Source organism: Macaca thibetana, chromosome 5 (assembly GCF_024542745.1).
Source record: "Macaca thibetana thibetana isolate TM-01 chromosome 5, ASM2454274v1, whole genome shotgun sequence".
Taxonomy (NCBI): Eukaryota; Metazoa; Chordata; class Mammalia; order Primates; family Cercopithecidae; genus Macaca; species Macaca thibetana.
Genome location: NC_065582.1, coordinates 183,133,627 through 183,154,482, shown reverse-complemented (window position 1 = coordinate 183,154,482; position 20,856 = coordinate 183,133,627). Strand labels below are relative to the sequence as shown.

The window sequence follows — 20,856 nt, the reverse complement described above, 5'->3', positions numbered from 1 at the left end:
CAGGTGTGATTAAGCATTTATTTGTATTATAATAAAAACAACAAAACTGGACTAGAGGCTGCACCTGGTGGCTCACGCCTGTAATCCCAGCACTTTGGGAGGCCAAGACAGATCACTTGAGGTCAGGAGTTCGAGACCAGCCTGGCCAACATGGTGAAACCCCATCTCTACTAAAAATACAAAAATTAGCTGGGCATGGTGATGAGTGCTTGTAGTCCCAGCTACTCAGGAGACTGAGGCAGGAGAATCGCTTGAACCTGGGAGGCAGAGGTTGCAGTGAGCCGAGATCACACTACTGCACTCCAGCCTGGGTGACAGAGAGAGACTTTGTCTCAAAAAAAAAAAAAAAAGGTGAGGTAGGCATGCACCCGTAGTCCAAGCTACTCAGGAGACTGAGGCCAGAGGATCACTTGAACCTAGGAGTTTGAGGTTGCAGTGAACTATGATCACGCCACTGCACTCGAGCCTGGGCAACAGAGCAAGACCCTGTCTGAAAAAAAAATTTTTTTCCCCAAAGAATAGATAATGTTCTTTAACCACAACATATTTTAATCAGAGATTTATTATAAATCAATTTTTAAATCACAGAATATTTGGAAATCTAAAAGTATAGAAGTTTAAATAACTCATGAGTCAAGTAAGAAACCAGTCTTTTTTTTTTTTTTTTTTTTTTTTTGAGACAGAGTCTCAGTCTGTTGTCCACACTGGAGTGCAGTGGTGTGATCTCCGCTCACCGCAACCTCCGCCTCCTGCGTTCAGGCAATTCTCTTGCCTCAGCCTTGCAAGTAGCTGGGATTACAGGCGCCCACCACCATGCCCAGCTAATTTTTTTTATTTTTAGTAAAAATGAGGTTTCACCATGTTGGCCAGGCTAGTCTCGAACTCCTGACCTCAGGTGATCCACCCGCCTCAGCCTCCCAAAGTGCTGGGATTACAGGTGTGAGCCACCATACCCAGAGAGTCAAAATTTTTAAATACATAGAACTAAAAGATAATTAAAACAGTGCATATGGAAACCTGTGGGATGCCGAAAAAAGTTAACTTTTTAGAGCTGTTTATATAAGGCTATAATTGCCTAAATTCATTTTTAAAAACCCTGGAACATAATGAGTTAAAGATTTCCCTTGAGAAATTAGGAACAGAACAACAGAATAAACCCAAAGAATATATAAAGAAGGAGATAAGGGAGATAATTAAATAGAAAACAAAGACTTGGTAGAGAAGATCAACAAAGCTAAAATTTGATTGATTGAAAACACCAAATCTTTAGGAGACAGATTAAGAATAATAGGGAAAAAAAGACACAAAATATAGCATAATTAGATGGAAGAAGAATTAGGATATTGATAATTATCAAAGTCAGGTGATGGCTATGTTCATTATACTGTACTATCTGTTTTTGTGTGTGTTTGAAAATGTCTGTAATTAAAGAACAAAAAAATAAAAACAGTTTTGGCCGGGTGCTGTGGCTCATGCCTGTAATCCCAGCACGTTGGGAAGCCACTTGAGGTCAGTTCAAGACCAGCCTGGGCAACATGATGAAATCCTGTCTCTACAAAAAATACAAAAAAATTAGCCAGACGTGGTGGCATGCGCCTATAGTCCCAGCTACTCAGGAGGCTGAGGTGGGAGGATGGCTTGAGCCCGAGAGGTGGAGGTTGCAGTGAACCAAGATTGTGCATCTACCCTCCAACCTGGGTGACAAGAGCCCTGTCTCAAAAAAAAAAAAATTTTTTTTTTTAATTTTGTAAATATATAAGTGAAAAGGAGGAAATAACTACAGATACTGGAGAGATTAAAATAAGAGAACACTGGGAACAACTTCATTACAATTGACTTTAAAACTATGAAATGCAAAATCAACCCAAGGTAAAAATAGCCTGAATGGTCCAGTAACTACTAAAGAAATGAAAACAATAGCTGTAAGTCTCAGTGAGAAAACTACATTTTAACAGTTTTACCGAGAATTCTACCAAACTTTCAGACTTTCAAAGAATGAATTATCCAGTCGTGAGCAGACTCTACCAGTGAATTTAAATGAGTGAGACAGCACACACACAAGTGAATACTCCCTACTTTGTCTTACAAGACAAGTAAAATTTTGATACCAAAATCTGCCCAAAACAATACCAGATAAAAGGAAAAATCACAGGTTTGTCTTGCTCATATTAGATGCAAAAATCCTAAAGAAAATATTTTCCAGGAGGCTGAGGCTCCAGGAGAATCGCTTGAACCCAGGAGGCAGAGGTCGCAGTGAGCCAAGATCATGCCATTGTGCTCGAGCCTGGGCAACTAGAGCAAGACTCCCATCTCAAAAATATTATCATACCTACATCGTTGTAATTTAAAAAAAAAAAAAATTAATATACCAAATCCAGCAGCAGTGTATTTTAGAAAGCAGTATACCATGATCAAATTGGTTTATCCCAGGAACGCAAATAGTGTTTCATATTAGAAAATTCACTTTATTGGCCAGGCGTGGTGGCTCATGCCTATAATCCCAGCACTTTGGAGGTTGAGGCGGGCGGATCACCTGAGGTTGGGAGTTTGAGACCAGCCTGACCAACATGGGGAAACCCTGTCTCTACTAAAAATACAAAATTAGCCAGGCGTCGTAGCGCATGCCTGTAATCCCAGCTACTCGGGAGGCTGAGGCAGGAGAATCACTTGAACCTGGGAGGCGGAGGTTGCAGTGAACAAAGATTGCACCATTGTACTCCAGCCTGGGCAACAGAGAGACACTCCGTCTCAAAAAAAAAAAAAAAAAAAATCCTCCTTCCTCCCTCCCTTCTGACAGGGTCTCACTCTGTCACCTAGGCTTGAGTGCCATGACACAATCACTGTTCATTGCAGCCTTGACCTCCCCAGGCTCCAGCAGTCCTCCCACCTCGGCCCTCCAAGTAGCTGGGACTATAGGCACGTGCTACCATGCCTGGCTAATTTTTTTTCTTCTTTTTGTAGAGACGGGATTTCGCCACATTGCCCAGGCTGTTCTCGAACTCCTGGCCTCAAGTGATCTGCCCACCTCAGCCTCCCAAAGTGCCAGAATTACAGGTGTGAGCCCCCGCACCCATCTAGAAAATCCACTTATGTTAGTTGCTACATTAATATATTAAAAAGAGTCATACGATCATGGTTCAGTAGATCATGGATCAGTAGATTCAAAAAAAAAAAGTATTTTACATTCAACCTTAAATTGTAATTCCTAGGCTAAAGGAGTAGAAAAGAGGAACTAAAGCTCAGTTTTACAGGTGATCTAATTGTCCTCACAGGAAATATAAAAGAACTGACAGCAAGGGGCTAACTGTGTAGGGTCAGTACAGAAGTTATTTGCTTTTGTTATTTGTTTTTAAACAGAGCACGGTGGCTCACGCCTGTAATTTCAACATTTTGTGAGGCTAAGGTGGAAAGATCACTTGAGCCCAGGAATTGGAGACCAACCTGAGCAACATAGCGAGATACTGACTCTACAAAAAATAAAATAATTAGCCAGGTGTGGTGACGTGCACCTGTGGTCCCACCTACTCAGGAGGCTGAAGTGGCAGGATCCCTTGAGCCCAGGAGATCAAGGCTACAGTGAGCCAAGATGGCACCACTGCACTCCAGCTTGGGCAACAGCGAGACCCTGTTTTTTTTTTTTTAATTTAAAAAAAAAAAAAACTTATTTTTCTCTATACCCACACCACAAATAATTAGAAATGTAGCTCAAATTAAAAGTGTTTATAATAGCACCAAAATCTCTGCAGTATCCACAGATAAATGTGACAAAAGTTGCATAAGACTTGTATACAAAAGACTATGAAACTTTACTGGAAAACATTAAAGAAGGTCTAAATTACAGAGATTCATTATCCAAAGATAGGAAGGGTTAGTATCATAAAACTGTCAAGGACTGGCCATAGTGGCTCATGCCTATAATCCCAGTGCTTTAGGAGACCAAGGCGAGGGGATTGCTTGAAACCAGGAGTTTGAGACCGACCTGAACAACACAGACCACAATTCTACAGAAAAATTAAAAATTAGCCAGGCGTGGGCCAGGTGCGGTGGCTCACGTCTGTAATCCCAGCACTTTGGGAGGCCGAGACGGGCGGATCACGAGGCCAGGAGATCGAAACCACCCTGGCTAACACGGTGAAACCCCGTCTCTACGAAAAATACAAAAAATTAGCCAAGCGTGGTGGTGGGCGCCTGTAATCCCAGCTATTCGGAAGGCTGAGGCAGGAGAATGGCGTGAACCCGGGAGGCAGAGCTTGCAGTGAGCTGAGATTGGGCCACTGCACTCCAGCCTGGCTGACAGTGAGACTCCATCTCAAAAAAAAAAAAAGAAAAAATTAGCCAGACATGGTGACACATGCCTGTAGTCCCAGCTACTCAGGAAATTGATACAGGAGAATCCCTTGAACTCAGGAGTTTGAAGCTTCAGTGAGCTATGCTTACGCCACCTCACTCCAGCCTAAGCAACAGAGAGATCCTTTCTCCCAAAACCAAACAAAAAAACAAAGGCAAAAGATTAGGATCCCACAGCAAGCTTTTGACCAATAAACTACAAATTCAGCCTGACCAAGGAGCCCCATAGCAAGACCAGGGGAGGTGCTGCTGTTTCATGGGTTTGTGGCCGGTGAGCCCTCCCTCTCTCCTGCTGGAGGAAGGCGTGGAGTGACGGGAGTCCCTACCCACCACTCCGGAGAGCATAACTGTTAAATTACTTTGGAAAAGAGTTTGGCAGAATCTAGCAAAATTGAAGTTGTGCCTCCCATGCAAGCCAGCAAATAGCTGAGAGGTTCTCCTGCATGTCCTGTGGGGGGCGGGGCAAGCAGGAGGCAAGCAGTAGCTATGTGTTCACTGCCGTGTTCATACCGCAGTGAAGACGAACAGACTGCCGCCTCATGGAGAGCTCTCACAGACATAATGTTGAGTGAAATAAGAAGCTGTAAGTACAGTTCCCTCGATATGAGGCCACACAGCACAACCGTACTACCATTTAGGATGCCATAGAGAAGTCATGAAATTACCAAAAACTATGGTGGACTAATGACTCCAAACACTAGAGCACTGGCTACCTCTTGGGAGAGGACAGCACGGTGCCATGGTTAGCAGTGTCAGGTTTCGTGACCTGGGGGTGCTGTGACTCAGGATTCTGCATGCTGGTTATGTGGATGTTCTGTGTGTCAGATACTGTGTGCATGTCTCACGTAGTCTGCAGTTGACAAAACAGGCCTGATGTGGAGGCCACTGTGTCTGGGGTGCAGGTGGTATGGGGAGGGACAAAGCCAGGTCACACTGGGCCTGGGGGCCTTAGAGAGCAGCGTGAGTTCTGTGCCCATGCTGCAAGAACCTGTTGAAGCCGTGCGATGGTTTGGATTGGATTTCTTCCTTGAATGACTTGGAGCAGGAATGTGGTTGATGTTCTCGAGCGCTCTATTCTAGCTGCCGTGTCGAGAAGGGGCTCGGAGGACAGGGTCACACATGCACTAATGGAGACAGGATTACTGATTGTCAGAGTTAGAAGGGGACAGCAGAGGCAGGAGGTAACATCACAAACTCAGGGCTTGACTAGCTAGGGCCAGGGAAAGAGAAATTGGATTCTGGGAGATGACACAGTCAGCCCTTCCAGTTTGGGGGAGTGAGGGGCTCAGTCTCATAGAGGTTGCCAGGCAAGAACACTGTTGGGCATTCACAAATGTTTGTGGTTGAATGAATGAACCACAGTTTAAGCAACCATAATTATACCTAGTGGATGGGTGACAATAATAACCATTTTCAGGTTTCATTCAGATTTGGAGACAAATAAATAAAAAATAAATAAATAAATAAAAGGGTTTTGCCGTGTTACCCAGGCTGTTCTGGAACTCCGGAGCTCAGAGGATTCTCAAACCTTCCAGAGTGCTGGGATTGCAGGAATGAGCCACCACACCTGGTCCAGTGTTTCAATTTTGCTTACAAAAGTATACTTTAGGCTGGGCGCGGTGGCTCATGCCTATAATCCCAGCACTTTGGGAGGCTGAGGCAGGAGGATCACAAGGTCAGGAGATCGAGACCATCCTGGCTAACATGGTGAAACCCCATCGCTACTAAAAATACAAAAAAAGGCTGGGCGCGGTGGCTCAAGCCTGTAATCCCAGCACTTTGGGAGGCCGAGACGGGCAGATCACGAGGTCAGGAGATCGAGACCATCCTGGCTAACACGGTGAAACCCCGTCTCTACTAAAAAATACAAAAAACTAGCCAGGCGAGGTGGTGGGCAGCTGTAGTCCCAGCTACTTGGGAGGCTGAGGCAGGAGAATGGTGTAAACCCGGGAGGCGGAGCTTGCAGTGAGCTGAGATCCGGCCACTGCACTCCAGCCTGGGCGACAGAGCGAGACTCCGTCTCAAAAAAAAAAAAATTACGTGTGGTGGCAGGCTCCTGTAGTCCCAGCTACTCGGGAGCCTGAGGCAGGAGAATGGCATGAACCCAGGAGGCGGAGCTTGCAATGAGCTGAGATCTCACCACTGGACTCCAGCCTGGGCGACAGAGTGAGACTCTGTCTCAAACCAAAAAAAAGTATACTTTAGGCCAAGCACAGTGGCTCAGGCCTGTAATCCCACTTTGGGAGGCCAAGGCGGGTAGATCACGAGGTCAGGAGTTGAAGACTAGTCTGGCCAAGATGTTAAAACCCCCTTTCTACTAAAAATACAAAAATTAGCTAGGCATGGTGGTGGGCGCCTGCAATCCCAGCTGCTCGGGAGGCTGAGGCAGAGAATTGCTTGAACCTAGGAGATGGAGATTGCAGTGAGCTGAGATTGTACCACTGCACTCCAGTCTGGGCAACAGAGCGAGACTGTCTCAAAAAAAAAAAAAAAAAAAAAAATTGAAGTAAAAAAGACTAATTTAGAATTTAAAATTTGATTTTAGGAAGTATGTCAAATATCAGAGGTTTAAAACACTTGATATCAAAATAAGATCACTAAGTTATTCATTTAATCAAATTAATAATTCAAAGGTTTCAAAAAGCAAAAACCTTTATCTTTTGATAGAAGACTCTGGTTTTGGGGGTTGGGGTTTTTGGGGGGGTTTTTTGAGACAGGGTCTCACTCCATTGCTCAGGCAGTGGTGCAGTCAGGGCTCACTGCAGCCTTAACCACCAGGCTTAGGTGATCTTTCCACCTCAGCCTCCTTGGTAGCTGGGACCACAGGCGTGCACCACCACGGCCTGCCTGAGACTCAGTTTTCTCAACAGTCGGAAGACAGAATGAGAGCGGCATGAGCGGCATGAGGCCAACAGAATATCTTTTTTTTTTTTTTTCAACTTACTCAAAAGATAATTGACAAAATATTTTATTATCTCTTATTAATACTACATGAAATCTTATTGAAAAGAGAAAACCAGTTACATCAGTGTATTACTATTAATTGTAGTAAAATCTTTTAAACAGATCCATCCAGTCTCAGCTTTGACCACACAAGATTTCCATAAATCTTTTATAACCTCTTAGAATTGTCCCATTCACTTCCTTTTCCCAACTTTCTGTATTCATTTTTTTCTTTGCCATCTTTTGTTCAACTTAATATCACTTTTAAATAACCTCTGAACTAGTCAAAATCACTTTTTCCTTTGACAAAACCACATCCTTGTGTTTTTCTTATAACCTTCCTTACCAAAACACATCTTAGTTTTCTTATGTATTCTACATACAGAACTGTTTTCCTGCTTATCTCGACTTTGAGTTACCATATGTTAGAATTTTAACTTTTAGTAACCTTATAGTGAAAACCTAAGAAATAAGCAATTATTAATCTTTTGTTTATCTGAAATAAGAAGCCAGGCACGGCGTTCATACCTTGTAATCCCAGTTATTTGGGAGGCTGAGGTGGAGGATCGCTTGAGCCCAGGAGTTTGAGGTGTGAGCTGTGATTGTGCAGCTGCACTCCAGCCTGGGAGATAGAGTGACACCCTGTCTAAAAACAAAACAGGCTGGGCGCGGTGGCTCACGCCTGTAATCCCAGCACTCTGGGAGGCCGAGGTGGGCAGATCACGAGGTCAGGAGATCGAGACCATCCTGGCTAACACAGTGAAACCCTGTCTCTACTAAAAAATACAAAAAATTAGCTGGGCGTGGTGGCGAGCCCCTGTAGTCCCAGCTAATCGGGAGGCTGAGGCAGGAGAATGGCGTGAACCCAGGAGGTGGAGGTTGCAGTGTGCCGAGATCGCTCCACTGCACTCCAGCCTGGGCGACAGAGCGAGACTCCGTCTGAAAAAAAAAAAAAAAAAACACAGAGGCTAGAGAAAGAATTTAAACTTTCCAGTCCATGAAGCTTTACGTTATTCTTGGCAGAAATCATGTCAACAAAAAGAAAAGCAGGCTGAGAAAGTGCATATAGTTATCAAGGGTTACAGAAGAGAGGAATTCAGTCAACTGAGAAGCTTTTATTATTACTATTTTTTTAACTTTTTGAAATGGAGTTTTGCTCTTGTCACCCAGACTGGAGTGCAATGGTGCAATCTTGGCTCACTGCAACCTCCGCCTCCCAAATTCAAGCGATTTTTCTGTCTCAACCTCCTGAGTAGCCTCGATTACAGGCACCTGCCACCACGCCCAGCTAATTTTTTTGTATTTTTAGTAGAGACAGAGTTTCACCATGTTGGCCAGGCTGACCTCGAACTCCTGACCTCAGGTAATCCACCTACCTCAGCCTCCCAAAGTGCTGGGATTACAGGCGTGAGCCACCTCGCCTGGCCCTGTCTCTTTTTTAATTAAAAAATAATATATATATATATGTGTGTAGATATATATAGATATATATAGAAGGTGCTTGCCTGGGCAACACAGCAAGACGTCATCTCTACAAAAAGTAGAATCAGCTGGGCATGGTGGCACACTAGTAGTTCCAGCTACTCGGGAAGCTGAGGTGGGGGAGGGTCACTTGAGCCCAGGAGGTCCAGTTTGCAGTGAGCTGTGATTGCACCACTGCACTCCAGCCTGGGCAACAGAGTAAGACCCTGTCTCAAAAAAAAGAGTATCACATCCAGAGAGGCAGTGAAATGTGAGAGCAGGCACATCCTACGCCCTCCCCCACCTCGAACTAAGTAATCCACCTGCTGTATAGACTCTAGATAGAGTGTGGCCAAAGTAGCGGTAAATTAACCTCTTAATGTTGTCATATACTAGATAACTCATATCCTATAGTTTAACAGTTTATAGGCAGTCACTATCAATATAATTTCTATCAACCAATGAGAATTCTTGACAACTGTTTTTTTTTTTTTTAAGGCAGTAGTGTTGCTCTGTTACCCAGGCTGGATTACAGTGGTATGATCTTGGCTCACTGCACCCTTGACCTCTCAGGCTCAATTAATCCTCCCACCTCAGCCTCCTGACTAGCTGGGACTACAGGCGTGGGCCACCAATCTCAGCTAATTTTTAAAATGTTTAGTAGAGACGGGTCTCATTATGTCGCCCAGGGTGGTCTCAAACTCCTAGATTCAAGTGCTCTATCTGCCTCGGCCTTCCAGACGTTGGGATTAGAGGCGTGAGCCACCAAGCCTGACTCTGACAAACAACTTTTGTAATCACCTCCTCTCCTAATTTGTTCTTTTTTCTTAAAAACTTGAGTTGTTGATTCTAACCCCGTTCCCTTTCTAAAGAGGCGAGAGATTCGGGTTTCAGGGGAAAAGAAGAAAAACTGCCTTCTCTGGCCTCGCTTCACAGCATGGGATCCGGGACCCGGTATCGGCAGTTTGGCTCCCTTCCTCCTCTGGTTTAATTTTTTGTCCTAAATTACACAGCATGCTTTTAAAATTGCTGCTTCCCATTGTTTGTAATTCGGACCCTTTTTTCTCCTTAAATTTGTGACCAGGGCCAGGTGCAGTGGCTCATGCCTGTAATCCCAACACTTCGGGAGGCCGAGGCGGGTGGACCACTTGAGGTCAGGGGTTTGAGACCAGCCTGGACAACATGGTGAAACCCCACCTCTACTAAAAATACCAAAAAAATAAAAATTATCCAGGTGTGTTGGTACACATCTGTAATCCCAGCTACTCTGGAGTCTGAGGCAGCAGAATCTCTTGAACCCAGGAAGGGGAGGTTGTAGTGAGCCCATATCATGCCATTGCACTCCAACCTGGGCAACAAGAGCAAAACTCTGACTCAAAAAAAAAAAAAAAATTGTGACCAGCTGGTCGCGGTGGCTCACGCCTGTAATCCCAGCATTTTGGGAAGCTGAGGCTGGTGGATCATGAGGTCAAGAGATCGAGACCATTCTGGCCAACATGGTGAAACCCCATCTCTACTAAAATACAAAAATTAGCTGGGCGTGGTGGCTCTCACCTGTAGTTCCAGCTACTCGGGAAGCTGAGGCAGGATAATTGCTTGAACCCGGGAGGCGGAGGTTGCAGTGAGGCAAGATCACGCCACTGCACTCCAGCCTGGCAACAGAGCGAGACTCCATCTCAAAAAAAAATTGTGACCAATTCCTGTTAGTTTTAAACTGGTGCATGAAGGTGAGTTCTCTCCCTGGCCCTCAAGAGATGTGGAAGTTTGTTTTACAGAGTGCTCTCAGTCACTTAAGGATGTAAATCTTTATTTATTGTTTTGTTTGTTTGTTTTGAGACGGAGTCTCGCTCTGTCGCCCAGGCTGGAGTGCAGTGGCGCGATCTCGGCTCACTGCAAGCTCCGCCTCCCAGGTTCACGCCATTCTCCTGCCTCAGCCTCCCGAGTAGCTGGGACTACAGGTGCCCACCAACATGCCTGGCTAATTTTTTTTTCGTATATTTAGTAGAGACGGGGTTTCACCGTGTTAACCAGGATGGTCTCGATTTCCTGACCTCGTGATCCGCCCGCCTCGGCCTCCCAAAGTGCTGGGATTACAGGCGTGAACCCCCGCGCCCGGCTATTTATTGTTTTTTGAGACACGGTCTCTCACTTTGTCATCCAGGGAATTAGCTAAGCAGCATTCCTGCTGAACTGGATTTGAAACAAAGTTACAGTTCCTTAGAGCCGCTACAGATTTCTTTCCTCAGTGGATACCTTTAGCTTAGGATAATCACTAATAGGAATTAATTTGAATTTACTTAAAATTATTTATGATTTGACCATTTGGGATACCCATTTGTCATCTTTTCTACTAAAGGAAGCTAAAACATTCCTCTCTCAAATACTGGGTATTGTTGAACTGAAGACAGTACAGGGGGCTCTCTCCACCTCTCTCATGTTTGCCTAAAGGTAGGACATAAATCCTTTTTTACTGAAGACAGCTACTTAGCAGCCCACAGGTGGTGCCAGCGGGGACAGAGGAATCTGTGAGCAAACTTTAAACCCCAAAAGACTTTTTAAAAATAAAGTCTTAGTTCAGGCTGAAGTGAAGTGCCCTGATCACAGTTCACTGCTGGGACTACAGATGCGCCACCGTGCCTAGCTAATTTAAAAAAAAAAAAAATTTTTATTTATTTATTTATTTTTTTTGAAACGGAGTTTCACTCTTGTTGCCCAGGCTGGAGTTCGATGGTGCAATCTTGGCTCACCGCAACCTCTGCGTCCCGGGTTCAAGCGATGCTTCTGCCTCAGCATCCCGGGTAGCTGAGATTACAGGCATGTGCCACCATGCCTGGCTAATTTTCTGTTTTTAGTAGAGGCGGGGTTTCTCCATGTTGGTCAGGCTGGTCTCGAACTCCTGACCTCAGGTGATCCGCCCACCTCACCTCAGCCTCCCAAAGTGCTGGGATTACAGACATGAGCCACCGCACCCAGCCCAGTTGTTTTTTTTTTTAATTCGGTCGAGAAGGCATCTCTTTATGTTGTCCAGTCTGGCCTCTGGGTATCTTTCACCTCGGTCTTCCAGAGTGGTAGGATTACAAGCGTGAGCTACCACCCCAGCCCAACCCCATACCTTTACCTTCCCTCATTTTCCCAACTTTTGGCACTAGTCCCATGGGCAGTTTCATTTTTCTACTTTCCTGTCTCTTTAAATCTTCCACCTGGCATTTGTGCATAGACTGTCAGCTGAGAAGCCGAGACCTTCGGAAATATGGCCTGACCGACGTGGGTTACGCCCTATTTGCAGCTAGCAAGACTTTCTTTAAGTTGCTCTTGAGAGGGCTTGGGGCTGAAATTTTGTTCCCTCTTTAGAGACCTTGGTTAAAGCCATAAAGAGATTCTTACTTTTGGTCTCATGCATGTCTGTGTGTGTTGGTTTTGAGTCATTTGTGCAGGTATGCCCTTGAATGGTTGTAAATTTCTGGTTTACATTTAGAATATGATAGGGGTTTTTTGTTGTTTTGTTTAGCCTTCTCCTAAGCTAAATGAAACCATATACTCAGAAACGAAACAGTTTATTAAAACATTCAAAAACAAATAGCTTTAAATAGTGATTACCCTAGACCTCTAATAAGCAAATATGTTCCACCTCCAAAACCTTTTTTTGTTTTGTTTTTGATGAGAGGACAAGGTCTGGTTCTATCCGCCCAGGCCGGAGTGCAGTGGCACATTCTCAGCTTGTTACAGAGGGCAACTAGTTAGGCGTGAGCCAGGCAGGGGAGGGCCTCCTCCATCCACCAGGGACGTCAGGCGACCATCAGTGATGGTTAGGCAGTTGTTGCACTGCCTAAAATAGTCATTGGTCCCAGCCAGCACCAGGGAAAGGCAGTTTCCCCAGTAGACAAACACGTGAAGCTGGTGCTCAGCAGCTTCCTGATCAGATCTCAGGAGTTGGGCACGTGAGCTCAAGCATGTGCACTAAGGCACAAAATGGTGGAGTTTAACTGGTGTGTGACCTTCCAGGTGCATTCCACCGGTCAGGGAAGATCGCCTCAGGTGAGCACGCACACGCTCCAGTAAACACTGCGCATGCTCTCTCCCAAGGGCTAGCAGACCACTGTGTGTGCTGGCAGCCCACCCCAAGGGAAGAATCAGGAGAAGGGACACAAGACCCTCAAGTATGCCAACATCTAGAACCCTACGTCAGAGGCCAGACGGGGCACTTGTCTCTCAAGTTGCCCACTTGGCCTCTTCCAAGTACACTTTCCTTCCTTTTGTTTCTGCTCTAGAGCTTTGTGGGTTTTGTTTTTTTTGTTTGTTTGGTTGGTTGGTTGGTTGGTTTTTTTTGAGACGGAGTCTCGCTCTGTCTCTCAGGCTGGAGTGCAGTGGCCAGATCTCAGCTCACTACAAGCTCCGCCTCCCGGGTTTATGCCATTCTCCTGCCTCAGCCTCCCGAGTAGCTGGGACTACGGGCACCCGCCACCTCGCCCGGCTAGTTTTTTGTATTTTTTAGTAGAGACGGGGTTTCACCGTGTTAGGATGGTCTCGATCTCCTGACCTCGTGATCCACCTGTCTCGGCCTCCCAAAGTGCTGGGATTACAGGCGTGAGCCACCGCGCCTGGCCGAGCTTTTTAATACTTTCACTCCTGTTCTAAAACTTGCCTCAGTCTCTTCTTCCGCCTTATGGCCTTTGGTCAGATTCTTTCATCTGAGGAGGCAATAATTGAGGCTGCTGCAGACACGTATGGATTTGCCACCAGCAACTCAGATACCTGCCACCGGCAACAGGTTCACTGCAGCCTCCGCCTCCCAGGCTCAAGGCATGCTCCCACCACAGCCTCCCAAGTAGCTAGGACTACATGTGTGTGCCACCACACCTGGCTAATTTTTGTATTTTTTCGTAGAGATGAGGTTTTACCATGTTGTCCAGGCTGCCCTTGAACTTGTAAGCTCAAGCAGTCCACCCACCTCAGCCTCCCAAAGGTCTGGGATTATAGGCATGAGCCACCACAGCAAGGCTTTATTATTTTTGAGACAGGGTCTCACGTTTGTCATCCAGGCTGGCGTGTGGGGGCACCATCACAGCTCACTGCAGCCTTGACTTCCCAGGCTCAAGGATCCTCCCACCTCAGCCCCGAGCAGCCGGGACCATAGGCACGTACGTATGTGTGCTGCCACTCCTGGCTAACTTTTTACTTTTTGTAAAGATGGAGTCTCACTATGTTGCACAGGCTGGTCTCAAATCCTGGGTTCAAGTGATTCTCCAACCTCAGCCTCCCACAGTAGGATTACAGGCATGAGCCACCGTGGCCAGCTTCAAACCTCCTTCTTGATGGTCAATTTCAGGAAGGAAAAACCAAGAAACAAGAATATTGACTATTTGCCCAGCTAAAACCTGACACAGGAATGCTTTTAAACAGCTTTAGAGTTGAAAGTTGACTTAATTAGAAGCTGATATTTAGGCTATATGTGTATACAATGTTTTTGAGGCCTCTGCTCTCTCTAAAAGCTTCTTGGCGGCCGGGCGCAGTGGCTCACAACTGTAATCCCAGCACTTTGTGAGGCCGAGGCAGGCAGATCACGAGGTCAGGAGATCGAGACCATTCTGGCTAACACCGTGAAACCCCATCTCTACTAAAAATAGAAAAAATTAGCCGGGCGTGGTGGTAGGTGCCTGTAGTCCCAGCTACTTGGGAGGCTAAGGCAGGAGAATGGCATGAACCCGGGAGGCAGAGGTTGCAGTGAACCGAGATTGTGCCACTGCACTCCAGCCTGGGCGACAGAGCAAGACTCGGTCTCAAAAAAAAAAAAAGCTGCTTGGCCAGGGAAGAAGCTACAAAAAATACAAAAATTAACTGGGTATTGTAGTACGTGCCTGTAGTCCTAGCTATTCGGGAAGCTGAGGCAGGAGAATCGCTTGAACCCGGGAGGTAGAGGTTGCAGTGAACCAAGACTGTGCCACTGCATTCCAGCCTGGGCAACAGAGTGAGACTCCATTTCAAAAAAGTAAGTTAAAAAATTAGCTAGGTGTGTCCAGGCACAGTGGCTCACACCTATAATCCCAGCACTTTGGGAGGCCGAGGCGGACGGATCACTTTAGGACAGGAGTATGGACCAGCCTGGTCAACATGGTGAAACCCTGTTTCTACTAAAAATACAAAAATCAGCTGGACGTGGTGGCGGGCACCTGTCATCCTAGCATGCGAAGGCAGGAGAATCACTTGAACCTGGGAGGCAGAGGCTGCAGTGAGCTGAGATCACGCCATTGCACTCCAGCCTGGACGACAAGAGCAAAACTCCCTCTCAAAAAAAAAAAAAAAAATGCTGGGCGTGGTGGTGCATGCCTGTAGTCCCAGCTACTCGGGAGGCTGAGGCAGAGAATTGCTTGAACCTTGGAGGTGGAGGTTGCAGAGCCGAAACTGCCACTGCACTCCAGCCTGGACAAGAGAGTGAGACCCTGTCTCAAAAACAAAAGGGGATTTCACCATGTTGCCCCAGGCTGGTCTCGAACTCCTGAGTTGAAGTGATTTGCCCTCCTCAGCCTCCCAAAGTGCTGGGATTACAGGTGTGAGCCACCGCACCCAGCCTGGGCCTGATAATTTAAGGGGACTCACAGTTCTCAGATTAAAAGTTTGTTTTCTTTCTCAGGACTCCCTCTGCCCACTCACTCCTCCTCCCGAGTCCTTTCCCCTTCTCAAGTGCAGCCTGTGGCAGGGCCTGGAGGGGACCCTTGACACCATGCCCCTCATCGAGAATCCAAACCCCTGACCCCGCAGTGAGTTTCTGGCAAGAACAGGAGCGTGATAGGCTTTGCCGAGCACCAGCTTGGTTGTGGGCGGTTTCCTTCAGTGACTGTTTGGCTTTTTGTCTTTGCAGGTTCTGCTTGGATTCTGCTAGACAGACCCGACAAAGACTGTCTATCAACTGGTCCAATTTTAGCTTGAAAAAAGCCACCTTTGCTGCCCACTGAATGAGGACTGCCTGGAGAGGGACACGCGAGAGGCAGGCCAGGCTGCACCACTCCAAGAGCCAAGCCCCTCGCTGGCACCCCAGAGCCGCGGTGCTTGCCAAGGGCTGTGCGGAGCTGGTGCTGCCTGAAACCCCAGACCGAGAAGTTGATGCTCGGCCCACGCTGTTAGCTCGTGTGCGTGTAGTCTGTGCGTGAGACTCCTTCGATTGTAGCTCTGTGCTGTCGGATTGGAACAGTAGTTCCCGCCAAGTTCTCCCACTACCACGGCCTTGGAGGCCTGGGCCGTGGCCAGATAGGAGTTTGCATCATCCACGTGGCTCCGTTGCCTTTGCATTGCGCCCTGTCCTGTCATCTGTCCTCACCGGGGTATCGGCCATCACTCAGCTCTCCTGTGCCCCTGCGTCCCACCCTCGGCGGGCTGGGCGGGGCAGGCCTCCTTTGTTCTCCACAATCTACTGTCTCCGAGTGTACACGTTGCGCTGTTTGTGTTTGATCCCCCCTGACTTGTAGCCAGCTTGTGTAAGATCCCTTGCAGAACGAGAAAGTTAAAAACAAGCCCACCCAGTACTCACACCATCAAGTCTGTTATAGAGTGTACGACTGTATTAACACGGAGGCCTGCCTGGCTACTTTTTTAACATATTGTTAAGTAATATTAAAATCATGTCTTTCTTTTTGAAAGATGGAATACATTAGTACAGCAGGAGACCTCGGCTGCTTCTTTCTGCTGGGGGGATGGGGGGATAGTGGGAGAGGGCATGCAGGTGATGTGTACACCATGGGGGAGCCAGGGCACCACCCCGGATCAGGTCCCAGGTCTCTCCAGGCAACAGCTCAGCGATCCTGGTGCCCCCGCCATCCTCTGTGTGCCAGGCAGAGCAGGCAGCAGGAGACAGAAAGCTCCCAAGGAGCTGCATCATGGTTACTTCTCACCACCTAGAACACTCAGTAGCTCCCACTTCTCCCAGCCTCATGTTCCACCTGCCTCTGTGCCCCATCAAAGGATGACCTCACCCTGAGTGAAGGTGAAGAGGGCAGGGCCTGGCTGGGGAGAGGGTAGGGAGGGCCAGCTTCTGGAGGTATTTGGACGATGAGGCCACAGGATTTCCTGGTGGACAGGACGCAGGAGGAAGAGGGGAAGACCTGCGCTGTGTACCTGGAGGTGGGACTGGAGGACCAGTCGTGGACGGTGAGTCTGGGATGCCACCAGCCACCCAGGTAAGAGGTCTGGAACTGGGGACTGCTGTTCATGGACTGAGCCTGGGTGAGGGCCCCGCAGGGGTGAGTCAATGGGATGGGGGCCGGAGCTGTGGAACCAGGAAGGCAGAGGGTGAGAAGGCTTCGAGGCAGGTCAGGGGAGACAAGGCCCAGGGCAGCCCCGCCCAGGCATCAGTTTGCAGGAGAATGAGGTGGGGACAGCAGGTCCTAGAACTCTGGAGATTGCACGAGAGCTGAAAAAGGGTCACCAGCCAGGGGGAGGTACAGCATGAGGAGCTTTCCTCGCTTTTTTTTTTTTTTTTTTCCAGGTGTGAGGAAGAGAACATTGCTTTGTTCGTGGGATGATAGGGCAGAGAGTGAAGCAGGTCAGGCCATGACCACAACAGTAGTGTCCTTGAGAGGCAGAAACCCCAGTGCAGGGCAGGCCCCCGGGACTCCAGCCTCCTCTTCTGACTGCGGTGGGGGCTGGGAAAAGGCCCAGGCCTGGGCCTCGCGCTATGGAGAAGCTGCGTGCCCAGGCCCCCAGAGCCTGCCCTGCTCTCTCCTTGGACAGCCTTGACACTGCTGGGGGACAGTCCCACATCTGCATCTCAGCCTCCTCTTCCATGTAGAAGAGGAGGAGTAGAACCATGCCTGTTGCTGAGGGAAACTGCAGGGCCCTGAATGGTGATGGGGAACTCTGGGTGCCCCAACACACTGAGTACCATGCTGGGACCTAGAGACCCTCAGACGCCCACCCGACATGCCCAGTTCTGGGCACTCCCATCACCTCCATGGTGACCCTGCCTGCGGCTTCACAGCTCTGCCTGCTCTTGCCCCTGACCTGCACCTGCTCACTTTGGCCCTCAGGCTCCCAGCCATTCTCCTGGCCATGCCCATGCCAGGAAGGATCTTCCCCTATTTCCCTGGAAACCACTCATCCAGCATCCCAGGATGCTTGTAGAACATCCAGCTCCAGGGTCCCTGACTTGATGGGAGTCCCTGGGGTTCCTGGTGACATCACTCCCCTGTGGGGGAGGGTGGAGCCGCCCTGGGGGAACCTCACACTTCACTCACTCAATAGTACAGGGTGAGTATCCCTTATCCCTTATCTGGCATCCTCAGTACCAGAAGTGTGTCCAGTTTCAGACTTTTTAGATTTGGAATATTTGCATCGTACTTACCGGCTGAGCATTTCTAATCCAAAAATCTGAAATCCAAAATGCTCCAATGAGCATTCCCTGGGAGCATCATCTTAACACTCAAAAGGATTTGAATTTTGGAACCTTTCGGGTTAGGCATACTCAACTTGTAATAGTCATGAAATGAAACAGAATAACAATAGCTAGAAAGTAAACATTAACAGTGAACAGTTGTATTGAGAAGCTTACTGTTTTGTGCACCCTCAGCTCTCAACCCTGCTCAGAGATTTTGTCTGGGCAGAGAAACAGGCAGTAAAACAGATAGCTCCTAATCTCTTCCCAAAGAAACTGACTTCGTTTGCAACAAAGAATGAAGAGGTTCAAGCCTGAAAGCACTCTCAGAAACAGTGGAGGCCATAAAACCCTGGGAAGACAGACAAGATACAGGGTCAGCTATAGACCATAGAGTTTGCAGGAGATAACTGAGGAAGAGAAGAGCTGGGAGGAGGCATCCAGGGGTCAGAACGAATATCACACAGTGTTCCCAGAAACTCTTCAAAGGAGTCAGAATTTGATTGGATTTGTTTGTAGAACCATTTATGCCCCAGGGCATTGTGGAAAACAATAGAGTTGGCAATGAGTGGCTTAACTGCTGAATGTGGTCAGGGAAAGAGGAAGAGAACTCTACCACAATGACTTTCATCCCAGGGTGACTGTGGGCACACACAAAGCTGCACACCCTGAGGAGCAACATCATGGGCTGAATACTAGTGGGTAGTAGAAAGAAAATGATACAATAAGGCTGCAGTAAATGAATATAGAAATTATTTTAAAGGAACCAAATGGAAATTATAGAATCTGAAAAGTATATATATATATATATATATATATATATATTTTTTTTTTTTTTTTTTTTTTTTTTTTTTTAGATGGAGAGTCTTGCTCTGTCACCCAGGCTGGAGTGCAGTGGCAACATCTCCGCTCACCACAACCTCCAACTCCTGGGTTCAAGTGAGTCTCCTGCCTCAGCCTCCCCAGTAGCTGAGACTACAGGTACACACCACCATGCCTGGCTAATTTTTTTATTTTTTGTAGAGACGGTGTTTCACCATGTTGGCCAGGTTGGCCTTGAACTCCTGACTTCAGGTGAGCCACTGCACCCAGCCTAAATTTTAAAATTAGCAGAAGGAAGAATAAGTGGATTTGAAGATAGGCTGATAGAGATTATGCTAGCCAAAGAACATAGAGAAAAAATATGAACATAATGAAAATAAACAGTCTCAGAAAAATGTGGGACACCATTGAGCATACCAGCGTATGTGTAATGGGAATGTCAAAAGAAGAGCAAAGAGCAGAAAAAATATTCAAAGAAATAATAGCTGAAAACCTCCCAAACTGAAAAATGGTTAACACACATCCCAGAAGTTGAAAATGTTTATATTAAGAAAGAAGATAGATCCCAAATCAATAAACTAATTTGTCACCTTAAGACACTGGAAAAAGAGCAAACTAGGCCTAAAGTAAGCAGAAGTAATAAAATCATAAAAATTAGATCAGAAATTAATGAAATAGAGGATGCAAAAATAATGGAGAAAATAAAACCAGAAGTTTTAAAAAGGTAAACAAAATAGACATCTTTAGCAAGATTGACAGAGAAGGATTCAAATTACTAGAATCAGAACTGGCCACAAATAAAATGGATTTTAAAGGAATACTACAACAATTATATGCCAGCAAATTTGGTAATTTAGATGATGTCTTAGTCCATTCATGCAGCTATGACCAAATATCACAGACTGAGTAATTTATAAAAAGTTTATTTCTCACAGTTCTGGAGGCTGTGAAGTTCAAGAGCAAAGTGCACCAACAGATTCAGTGTCTGGTAAGGGCTCACTCTCTGCTTCCAAAGTGGCACCTTGTTGCTGTATCTTCATATGGTAGAAGGGCAAAAAGGGAATTAAGATGATCCCTTCAACCTCTTTTATAAAAGCTGTTATCCCATTCATGATGATGGAGCACTCATGACTTGAACACTTCCCAGAAGGCCCCACCTCTTAATACTATCACCTTGGGCACTAGGTTCTAACATATGAACATATAAACCATAGCAGATGAAATGGACAAATTTCTAGACAGGAAGAAACTATAAGAACTGACTCCAGAATAAATAGACAATCTGACTAGACCTATAATGAGTGAAGTATGTTGAAATAGTAATTTAAAACGAGAAAAAGTACCCACAAAAGCTCAAGCCTAGAAGTCTTCACTGCTGGATTTTACCATACACTTAGAGAAGAATTAAAACCAATATTTCAAACTCAGAAATAGAAGAAGGAACAGTTCCCAACTAATTCTATGAGGCCAGTATTACCTGATATCAAAACTAGACAAAGACATCACAAGAAAACTACAGACTAATATCTCTTATGAATATTGATGCAAAATTCCTCAACAAAATACTAGAAAACCAAATCCAGCAATATAAGAAAAAAAATACCATGATCAAGTGGGATCCCAGGAGTGCAAGGGTGGTTCAATATCCAACATATAATTAATGTAATACATCATATTAATAGAAATTTTAGGCTGGGGGCAGTGGCTCAAGCCTGTAATCCCAGCACTTTGGGAGGCCGAGATGGGCAGATCACGAGGTCAGGAGATCGAGACCATCCTGGCTAACATGGTGAAACCCCATCTCTACTAAAAAAACAAAAAATTAGCCGGGCGCAGTGGCAGGCGCCTGTAGTCCCAGCTACTCGGGAGGCTGAGGCAGGAGAATGGCGTGAACCCGGGAGGCGGAGCTTGCAGTGAGCTGA

General features: G+C 46.5%; 1 protein-coding gene across 3 annotated transcripts in view; it reads left to right on the top strand.

Moving 5' to 3' along the window:
• Positions 1–16,407, top strand: part of FAM193A (family with sequence similarity 193 member A) — a 198,250-nt gene extending 181,843 nt beyond the window's left edge. For all 3 annotated transcript variants that reach the window (XM_050792252.1, XM_050792253.1, XM_050792255.1), the window contains exon 21: positions 15,608–16,407. In XM_050792252.1, coding sequence (XP_050648209.1) covers positions 15,608–15,701 — 94 coding nt within the window. In that variant the 3' untranslated portion in view covers positions 15,702–16,407. The remainder of the gene's footprint in view (positions 1–15,607) is intronic.
• Positions 16,408–20,856: the final 4,449 nt, after the last annotated feature.